The 11,203-nt window shown below is 39.7% G+C and overlaps 1 protein-coding gene across 1 annotated transcript; it reads left to right on the top strand.

The window, feature by feature from the left end:
- The first annotated feature begins 151 nt into the window (after window positions 1–151).
- On the top strand, window positions 152–5,831 carry LOC107729215 (fascin-2-like). Its single transcript, XM_016539649.1, has 5 exons — window positions 152–1,339; window positions 4,564–4,720; window positions 4,819–4,940; window positions 5,027–5,194; window positions 5,305–5,831. Exons 1-5 carry the CDS (start codon window positions 520–522, stop codon window positions 5,508–5,510), a joined length of 1,473 nt encoding a protein of 490 aa, XP_016395135.1. The 5' UTR covers window positions 152–519; the 3' UTR covers window positions 5,511–5,831.
- The last annotated feature ends 5,372 nt before the right edge of the window (window positions 5,832–11,203 follow it).

The raw sequence follows: 11,203 nt of genomic DNA, 5'->3' as shown, positions 1-11,203 counted from the left end.
TGGAAAGCTTGTAGTTCGGTCGGATATGTCAAAAACAAGTAAAACAATGCACAAGTTACGGGGGGAGAGGGAGAGAGGGAGGGAGAGGGAGAGAGAGATCTGCCAGAGGACAAATGGGAGGAGTCAGAGATGTGGTGTGTATGATGTCAGCAGCTTGTTGGATTGAGGTGCTGCGCCCTGCTGAGTTTAATCCAGGCTGATTAGGAAGCAGCAGGCAGTCACCTGTGTGAATGCAGAGAAGTAGCTAAAGGTAAACTAGTGTAGCCTGGGACTGCTGCTCTAACGATAAATAATCCAATACCAGGAAACTCACAAGGAAAACAGCCTTAATCTGTAGTTGAGTCTGAGTGGACAAGGAAAGAAACGGTCAAGAAACTCAACGTTCAGAGCAGGGAAGAAACTTGAAATGGCCTTTTAATAGCACCTGAGGAGAGTCAAGGGCATATTGTTGTCATTTCAGCATTTTTAATCTGCAATACAAAACATCTAAAACAATCCTTTGGCAACCGCCTGGTCACAATGTCCACAAATGGAATAAGTATGGCTTTAAAGCTCCAGTTTGGACTTATTAATTACGAAAATCGTTACCTCACGGCAGAGGCATTTGGGTTCAAGGTAAATGCATCTGGAACCAGCATGAAGAAGAAACAGATCTGGACCCTGGAGCAAGACCAGGACAGCCAGGTGGTGTTCTTGCGCAGTCATCTCGGACGTTATCTGGCCACAGATAAAGATGGCAAGGTGAGCTGTGAGGAGGAAGTGCCAAACACATCCTGCCGTTTCTTGCTTGTGATGCAGTCAGATGGACACTGGGCCTTGCAGTCTGAGCCATATTCGCGCTATTTTGGAGGCTCTGCAGAATATCTATCCTGTTTTGCCCAGACCATTGGAGAATCTGAACTGTGGGCCATGCATCTTGCCCTTCACCCACAAGCCAACCTGCTAAGTGTATCCCGCAAGCGCTACGCACGCTTGTCCACCACAGACAACAAGCTCTGCATGGACAGCAACATCCCCTGGGGCGTGGACTCCCTGATCACTTTGGTCTACCTGGATGAGAAGTACAGTCTGAAGACCTGTGACAACCGCTTTCTCAGCAATGATGGTAAGCTGGTAATGGAGCACAGGCCTAACACTAGTTTCACCCTGGAACTCAAGTCTGGCAAGCTGGCCTTTAAGGACTGTGAGGGCAAGTTTCTCTCACCAACGGGCCCCACTGGCACCCTGAAGTCTGGCCGCTGTTCAAGGCCAGGGAAAGATGAGCTGTTTGATCTGGAAGAGAGCCACCCACAAGTTGTTTTCCAGGCAGCCAACAAAAGATATGTGTCTATTCGTCAAGGTAACCAATGATTATGCATTTGTTAGCACGTGGTGTCATGGTCATTATTATTGGTCTAAAACTGTGGTTCCCAACCCTGTTCCTGGAGGCCCCCCAACACTGCACATTTTGCATGTCTCTTTGGTCTGACACACCTATTTCAAGTCTCAGAGTCTCTAATAACGAGCTGATGACCTGAATCAGTTATGTTTGATTAAGGAGAAATCCAGGAACGTGGCTGGGAACCTCTTGTATTAAACAGTCATTCCCAACTGCGCTCCTGGAGATCTACCTACCTGCAGAGTAGTTCCAACTTTGCACCAACACACCTGTCTGTAATTAGCATGTGCACTTGGCAATCTTATTTAGCTGGCTCAGTTGTCTTTGATCAGTTTTGGAGTTTGTATAAAGATCTCCAGGAACAGGATTGGGCAACCCTGGTCTAAAACAATGTGTAGGCATTCAGCAACATGGCTGAACATGACAAAAGTGGATTCTTGAGGTGGTCAATCTACTTTCATAAGATTTAGCTTGTTCCTCTCAAAACTGATAAAAGGTTGTCTGCTGATGTACAGTAGTGCTAAAATTATAACACACTGGTGTTTGTTTAGTTGAATGCAGTCAAACACACTTGTCATAAAACATGCCTGGACTTTTGGAGATAGACATGCAGCATTTCCAAAACCCTACAATGTAGTCATTTCATGGATGATGCATGTACGCATTACAGAATCTCAGAAAGTGAAAAGATTTGCAGACATCTATTTGCAAATCTGCCTATGGGTGCATAGTCATCTGGCAAATTTAATTATCTGTGTGTGAAGCAACCAATTTAATTTGTCATATACACTGTGTTTCTTCAAATTAAAGCAACCTCAAATGATTTGTCAGACATATCCTTTTGCACATATTTAAAGAGAAAGTTCACCCTAAATAAATGATCATTTTTGTAATATTATTTCACCCTTATGCCTTCCAAACCCCTTTGTTTTTATGTAATACAAAATAAGAAATTCTGAAGGCTGTGCTGGCTGCTGTTATTTACAATGAACAAGTACTAAAGTTTCGAATTTCAAAAAAGACACAAAGCACCATAATGGTAGGCAAAAATTGTATATTTGCTTCATATATACTTATATACTTCACCTCCAGTGGGCTGTTATTCAGCTGGATCAAGTAGGTGAGCCGATCTTCAAAAGTGGAGTGTAATTTGTCAACAAAACATTCAGGCCAGTTTCGTGAGGATCAGCTGATTCCTCGAAAAGATCAGACTCAAATGAATGTTCAGTTCTCAGATTGGATGTTTCTAATGAACGCAAGGGCTAGGGAAGATATCCCTATTCTTGGAATAAGCTGTAGCCCAGGGGTTCCCAGTCCTGTTCCTGGAGATCTACCTTCCTGCAAAGTTCAGCTCCAACCCTGATCAAACACAACTGAACCAACTAATTGTGATATTCAGGAGCACTTGATAAATGCAGACAGGTGTGTTGGATCAAGGTTGGAACTGAACTCTGCAGGTAGGCTGATCTCCAGGAACAGGACTGCACAGCCCTGATGTAGCATATAAGTCATATGGACCACATTTGTGATAGGCCTACTTCTCTGGTGCCGTTGTGGTCCTCATTTATTGTAATTGCATGGGAAAAAAGCAGCCAGTACAATTCTTCAAAGGTGTATACCAGGGTTGTCCAAATTCTGCTCCTGGAAGGCCGTTGGCTCTCTGCAGAGAGTTCAGTTAAATACACCTGAACCAACTAATCAAGGTCTTTAGGCTAACTAGAAACTTCCAGGCAAGTGTGTTGGGCCAAGTTGGAGCTGAACTCGGCAGCACGTTGGCCCTCCAGGACCAGGATTGGACACCCCTGCCATAGAAGAAGGTCAAAGTGCTTTAGAACAACACAAGAGTGATAACTGTACGATTGAATTTTTGGGTGAGCTATCCTATTGCTGTCAATGAATGAAACTTTCATTTGCCAAACTTTGCAGAATTTAGGGTTCTGCAGAATTTTAGGTAGTATGACAAAACAACCTCTAGCTTCACATGTGCTAATAGAGTTTGTTGGGAGTCCTATAGGATAAAACAGACCTATTGAGTCCATTGCCACTTTTTAGACTGTTTCAGAGTAAAGAGCAAGACATCTGTCTCTTAGAGTCATTCTGGACAAATAGGAGGGTGACATTTGATACAGAGGGGAAAAGGACAATCTTTGAACACAACTATGAGCCATTATGATCAATGCTTTTCATTCTCATAGCCAAATACTTGCAAGCTCTTTGCTGCTTTATAATATAGTAGAATGCATCATTAAATCGCTTACAATAATGAATAGCTAATAATGCAAATGGTTTTCCACTACTTGGTTATAGAACCTTTACATAGTGCATTACAACATCAGTGTAAACAACATCACAGGCTACAGCTGAAATTGTAAAAGGCTGAGTCTGTTTGCCTGAAGCTGAATGTTTTTTCCACCACTTGCTTATTAAACCCCTCTATGCATTTGCTTTTTACCACTGTAGGAATTATAGCATCAGGCTGCTGGGGTCAGTGTTAGGGATTACTCCAGTAAAAGGCTTAAGCGACAGTCAAGGGATATTTCTGAAGCATCTAATTTGAATCTCAACCCACACAATCAGGTCACTTTGACTAGTTGGAACAGACGTAAGTTTGCTGGTAATGTTATTTAAACCACAGGTTCAGAGAGAGTGACAGAGATAAACCGGGTGATAAACTGGTTTAGTGAGACGCAGACAGGCACATTGCAAAACTGAGGCACTGAGATGAAATTTCCAGTGAAAGCTGCTGTTATATTGGCAAAAATCCTTTTTAACAAAATAATGCAGGCAAAAAGCATGTTTTCCCATTGATAGGCATTCAAAAGTATCTGTGTATTGTGATGAAACTTGAGGTTGTAAATGGGATGCAGAATTGTATTTTGAATTTGACAAGCAATTCAGCCATTAATTTGCATGTAAGGAAAATTAATTGACTATTATTATTAATTATTATTATTATTTTGATTTTCAATGGTAGTCTGAAGTGGATTTTCAGAAGATGTTATGAGCTAAAGAAGAGACTAATAATCACAGAAGGAGACCAGTACAATCAGCTGTCAGTTTGGGGACAGAGTTTAACATTCAACAACCCAACACACTGTGTTTGTACAAATTCTGTTTGCATAGTAATTTTGTAAAGAAAAGAGGCATCAGCTGCTGAGAAGCCATGATAATGTTTTTGATTCCAGGTGTAAGCATCTCAGCTAATCAGGATGATGAGACAGACATGGAGACATTTCAGATGGAGATTGATAAAGAGACTAAGAAGTGCATGTTCAGAACCAACGGTGGAAATTACTGGACACTCGTTACTCACGGAGGGTTTCTGTCCACGGCCACAGAAGCGTAAGTGTTTCCATTATTATCACAAATTACAGTTTTGATGCATTTCATAAATTAATGTTTATGAAAATAGTGAAAGATCTTTATTGTGTGACTGATAGAAAAGAAAACACCATGTTTGACATAGAGTGGCTGGGCCGACGAATTGCTTTGAGAGCAAACAATGGAAAATATGTCTGCACAAAGAAAAATGGACAGCTTGCTGCTGTGAGTGATTCTTTGGGTGAGTGCACACAAGTTATTACTGACCTGTCACTACTGAATACCCACTTAACATGAGTCAGATAAATCCTTGCATGTGTTCGGCAGGGGAGGATGAGCAGTTCGTGCTAAAGCTGATTAATCGTCCAATCCTGGTCTTGCGTGGGGAGAACGGGTTTGTGTGTCACCACAAAACCTCCAATACATTGGACTGCAGCCGCTCTGTTTATGATATCTTCTCGTTGCTTTTCAGTGATGGCGCATACCAAATAAGAAGTGAGTCATATTGCTATTGTGTAAGCTGTAACTGACCAGGATTTCACTGAGCAGCACATACTCTTCTGGGCACATTTTTGTGTAAATGTTCTTTTTTTTTTTCTATACAGGCGGAAATGAAAAGTTCTGGTATGTCTCCAGCAGTGGTCTGGTGTGCACAGATGGGAATAAACCTGAGGATTTTTTCTTTGAGTTTGTGGAGTATGGACGGGTTGCCATCCAGGGTCAAAATGGCAAGTACCTGCGTGGAGACCAGGGAGGCACGCTGATGGGCAACAGGCTCAGTGTGGATGCCTCGTCCCTTTGGGAGCACTGAGTGCTGTACCAGAGACCCACAGAGACACAAACACAGACTCAAAGAGTAACAACAAGTTATCCTCCTGACACCTGTTCAACGAATGACTTTTCAGCAATATGTTCTTCATTGACTTGTCTTTTTTGTTTTTGTGAGCATGTGAAATATCTGTGGTTTTATTTCTTTCTAATACTCAAAGGTTCTCAACTCTGGCCCTAGAGATCCACTCTCCTGCAGAGTTTAGCTCCAACACTAATCAAAAACACCTGCCTATAGCTTTCTAGTGATCCTAAAGACCTTGATGAGCTAGTTCAAGGGCCTGTACCATGAAGTCAGATTAGCTGGCTAGCCAGGTAAGTTTCAGTTTAGTTTGCACCAATCCTGGGTTTTAGGTACCATGAAAGTGGCTTGGCTTTTAGCGGCATTCATTGCCTTAGTAACTTACACTCCACAGCTAAGCTGCTCTGGGGCAGGTTATGTTCTGGTTTAGAGATCGCAAAGCGAAATTTGACCAATCAGCTTCAAGCAAAGTGACACATGTCTGACACAATAAAGCCACTTCCCCAGTTTCTCTTACTCCAAATGAAAGGACGCTACATAGTAAAACATTTTTAAAGATACAATTGTCTGAATTTAGAGATGATTATATTTTATAATTATTTTATATGATTTAAATAATTATTATACCCTTAATCCATTACACAAGCTAGCTTAGTTCAATAGTAATTATTAAGCTTTTATTTTAAATTAATATAAACATATAGATAATATGCAATATAAATACATTTTAGAATCAATAGCTTTAAACATGACTACATATGAGCTTAGATTTTTAAGTGTTTTTATACCTATAAATATTATTAACTCTATGAACTGACTTTACAACTTTTACTTGCACTTATAAGGCAAGCTGTTTTCTTTAAGTTTTCCTCTTTCATGGATAGATCGTTTCATCTTGTAAATGTGTTTAAATTCTTCATATTGTTCAATATTTTAATCTTTGGTAATGAATTGCACTGACTTTCTCTCAAGAAGTGAATCACAGTTTCAAGGCATCTGATTGGCTGTTCATTACTGATGTCACTCTTTCATGTGCACGTGCTCCATTAACTCAGGATCAAGCCTGAGTTGACAGAGAAAGTTGATGATCAGCTTCATGGTACCAACAAAGCCGGATTGGACTGGTTTGGTTTTGTCAACTCAAAACTAATCCTGTAACCCTGAGTTTGTTCAGCCACCATCGTGGTACAGGCCCCAGGTGTGTTTGATTGGGGTTAGAGCTCAAATCTGCAGGACCTCGGGGTCAGAGTTGAGAACCCCTACTATGGAAGTTAGTGCAGGGGTTTTCATACCTGTCCTGGAGGACCCCCAGCCCTGCACATTTTGTCTCCCTCATCTAACACACCTGATTCAACTCATTAGTAGAGAATACAAGACCTGAATTGGGTGTGTCTGATAAGGGAGACATACAAAATGTGCAGTGCTGGGGGTCCTCCAGGACAGGTTAGTGTCCCCCTCTGCTTCATAAGATACTTTACAACCTGATACTTTACTCTGTCATTTTTCAAATTAATTACAATTAGGTTGGTTATTGGGGCTATTAAACTGTTCAGTTATGTGTCAAAGCTAACTGCATTGAAGTAATGTTAAAAATTGATGTTGGTTCCATATCACTTTTGCACTTACAATTAAGGTTGAAACAATGGTGAGATAAAAAAAAAAAAAAGAGAAATTGTCACTGATTCAATGTTATGAAGTGATGATGGTTCAACATCACTTATTCACCCTCATCCTCAGTTAATATTGAAACAGTGTTGAATTATCAAAAATTATCACTTTTGTTGAAACACTAAAAATACAACTGAAATGTCAACATAAAACACATTTTGCCATCTTATGTACCAAGTTAATGTTGAAACAACATTAATATTTCAACTACACTTCAGTTGTACTTCAGCAAATTCCTGACCATTTCAAAGTTTAGGGAAAACGTTTTAAAATGAAAATGACATTTCCAGCCGTTGAGCCATTTAGCTTCTTTTTTTTTTTTTTGATTTATTTATAATCTGTTTAACACAATCAATGACAAAAGATACAGAAGATCAGTCTTTAAAAACTAAAGTGGGACAACAAGGACAAAATGACAAAAGCACCATACAACCTCTAAAATGATTAGTTTCAGGAGTCAGACTATAAGTGGTTCAGTGGTTCAAGTTTTAAAAAGCTGGCTTACATCAGACTGCTGCCTCTTTTCCTTTGGGTTCTCTGAAATCTGAAAAAGACAGCATGATGTCACCTAAGAGCAAGTCCATTCATTTGTAACACATACAATCAAATTCATGATGTTAATATGTTAAACGCAAAATTATTCTAAATTGTATCACTTTAAATTGTAATGTAGACACATGCATTTTCTGTAAAGCTGCTTTGAAACAATGTGTATTGTGAAAAGTGCTATACAAATAAATTGAAAATTGAATTGATTCACTTTTAAATTACTCAACAAAAACATTCTAACTATGATTATACTATGAAAATTATGATATAATGATATAGTATCATCAAATTATATTTACTCAAATCTATTAACACTTCTATACCAATACAGTTTCTTCAATTAACATGTATAAATAAAAGCACAATAGCAGGGGTGTCCAATCTTTAGTTTATCTTTAGTTTATAGAGTTTATCTTCAACCCTCTTAAACACACCTGAAACAGCTAAGTAAGGTCATTGGGATCACTGTAAACTTCCAGGCGGATGTTGGATATGTGAACTCTAAACTCTGCATGAAGGTGGCCACCTTTGAGTTATGGCCATTATTCACAAAAAAAGTATGGGATGTGAACATTATTCTATAAATAAATTAAGCTGCAGATTTAACATATGCAGACTTTTATTTTTTTATTTTATTTTTTTATAATGCTTTATTGTCAACAAGTAGCATGTACAGTGCCATATCTCACTATATAACAAAAACATTTCACATGCCTCAACAAGAAGGAACAAGGAAAAAGAAAAGGAAAGGAAAAAAATATATAAAAAAAGAGGGTACATAAGCATTAGTTTACAGACAAATACATATTATACATATATTTACATTTCGATTTAACATATGCAGACTTTTATTTTTTTATTTTATTTTTTTATAATGCTTTATTGTCAACAAGTAGCATGTACAGTGCCATATCTCACTATATAACAAAAACATTTCACATGCCTCAACAAGAAGGAACAAGGAAAAAGAAAAGGAAAGGGAAAAAAAAAAAAGAGGGTACATAAGCATAGGCCTGGTTTCACAGACAGGGCTTAGACTAAACCAGGATTAGGCCATAGTTCAATTAGGACATTTAAGTAATTTTTCATAAACTTGCCTTAGAAAACATTACTGGTGAGCATCTTGAGACAAAACAAAGGCACTGATATATTTTAATATATCACTTTCTCATAAACGCAAGTTGTAGTTATTGTGATTAAGCAGAAACAGGCTAAACTGAAAGGAGATCCGTTACATTCATCACATTTAATACTGATTGAGGAATATGAATGGTTACCTGATAAAGCAGTAATCAGGGAGCAGGACATAAGGTACAGGATATCATCAAATCCCAGGTCTGGTGATCACGCTGTCAACTACAACTCAACGTATATTTAGTGTCACCCTTATCAGGAGGGTGCTTCTCATTTCTTTAATTGCCCATCCTCATCTGAGGTTGAGGCAAAAAATAACACACATAGTACACAACAAAATGTGACTATGTGAACTGTATTATGTGAATTAGGTTAAAAAAAGAAGAAAAAAAACTATTTTCCTTGATTATTTTAATTTCTATTTTATTATTTTTATTCATTTCACTTAAAATAGTTCTCCTTCAGCTACTCTAAATCAGGGGTCTCCAACCCCGCTCCTGGGCCCTCCATTATCAACAGTGCGTAGAAAAGGTTCTATATTTTGTCCTACGAATGAAAATTAGAATGTGTGCGAGTACCAAAAAAAATAATATATTAAACATGCACACACGGTTCTTACGCACACCAGTAAGTAATCATTATTGATAAATCCCACATGTTCTTAAAGAGCAGGTCATATGGTATTTTAAAGTGTCCTAATATTGTGTTGGAGTCCCCTACAACAGGTTTAAATGCATCTAAGGTCAGAAAACATTGTAATTTTCTCAGAATATACACTTAATATTAGAGCAATTTGCCAATGATTTTGAAACGATTCGTTCCAAGCAAGTTCGGAGGAAACCCCTCCCTTCCATAACCTACTCTGCTCTGATTGGTCAGCTGGCCAAGCCTGTTGTCATTGGCACAGAGAGGAGTCCTTGAGCAAGTTAAGCTGGGGCAATTTCAAGCTCAAACCGGTGTGCACCGTTTTGCTACGGTTTCCGGGTTGAACGACATGTTTCCTGGAAACGGTGTGCAACGGCGTTTGAGATACGTTTTCTCTTGTTTGGTGGGTGTGTCAAAAATGTCAGCCCAATCAGCAGCAACATGTATATAAACCACGCGGTATTAAAGAGGCAGCTCGCTCAATGTAATTAACATCAAAATAATTTTACAAGAGCAATTATATTGTTTGCACATGTTTATTTGCATTAAAGGCAATAGGTGCACACACTACAAAACATTCAGTGAAGAGGCGTTCCCGACCACCAGCGAAAATACGTTTTCTCACATATATTCTCGCGAGAAATTACAGCCTACAGATTATAGGCCATTTCTTCAAGCATGGACGATCAACTGGTCAAGTCAAGTCAAGTCAAGTCACCTTTATTTATATAGCGCTTTTAACAATACAGATTGTGTCAAAGAAACTGTACAGCATTAATTAGAAAAATAGTGTGTCAATAATGCAAAGTGACAATAGTAAACACTAATTTTTCAGTTAAAGGCAGTTCATCATTGAATTCAGTGATGTCATAATCCAGCTCAGTTCAGTTTAAATAGTATCTGTGCAATCAAGTCAACGATATCGCTGGAAATGAAGTGTCCCCAACTAAGCAAGCCAGAGGCGACAGCGGCAAGGAACCAAAACTCCATCGGTGACAGAATGGAGAAAAAAACCTTGGGAGAAACCAGGCTCAGTCGGGGAGCAGTTCAATTAAAGGGCTGCAGCAAAGTCACATTGTGCAGAGGAATCATCTGGTTCCTGTGGTCTTGTCCCGGTGGTCGTCTGAGACAAGGGGTCGTCTTTACAGGGGATCTGTATCTGGAGCTCATCTAGTTGTCCTGGTCTCCGCTGTCTTTCAATACCAATCACGCCGACAAGAATTGAAACACTTAGCCGGTACTGGCCCGAGTCTGGGTACTAAAACTGAGTCAACACCACCGGCATTGGGCCACGATCACACCGACGAGAAATAAAACACTTAGCCAGTACTGGCCAGAGTCTGGGTACTGAAACTGGGCCAACACCACCGGCATTGGGCCACAATCCCACCGACGAGAAATGAAACACTTAGCCAGTACTGGCACGAGTCTGGGTACTGAAACTGGGCCAACACCACCGGCATTGGGCCACAATCCCACCGACGAGAAATGAAACACTTAGCCAGTACTGGCACGAGTCTGGGTACTGAAACTGGGCCAACACCACCGGCATTGGGCCACAATCCCACCGACGAGAAATGAAACACTTAGCCAGTACTGGCACGAGTCTGGGTACTGAAACTGGGCCAACACCACCGGCATTGGGCCACAATCACACC

Source organism: Sinocyclocheilus rhinocerous, unplaced genomic scaffold, assembly GCF_001515625.1.
Source record: "Sinocyclocheilus rhinocerous isolate Xijiao unplaced genomic scaffold, SAMN03320098_v1.1 scaffold1630, whole genome shotgun sequence".
In the NCBI taxonomy this organism is placed as follows: Eukaryota; Metazoa; Chordata; class Actinopteri; order Cypriniformes; family Cyprinidae; genus Sinocyclocheilus; species Sinocyclocheilus rhinocerous.
The sequence above is the reverse complement of the archived record's forward strand: the minus strand, read 5'-3'. Positions and strand labels throughout refer to the sequence as shown.

Excerpts from the sequence above, each read along its gene's own strand:
- LOC107729215 (XM_016539649.1), top strand. The coding sequence starts at position 520 with ATGTCCACAAATGGAATAAGTATGGCTTTAAAGCTCCAGTTTGGACTT. Across the intron at positions 4,721-4,818 it reads CTGTCCACGGCCACAGAAGC|AAAAGAAAACACCATGTTTG; the intron begins GTAAGTGTTTCC and ends TGTGACTGATAG. Across the intron at positions 5,195-5,304 it reads TGGCGCATACCAAATAAGAA|GCGGAAATGAAAAGTTCTGG; the intron begins GTGAGTCATATT and ends TTTTCTATACAG.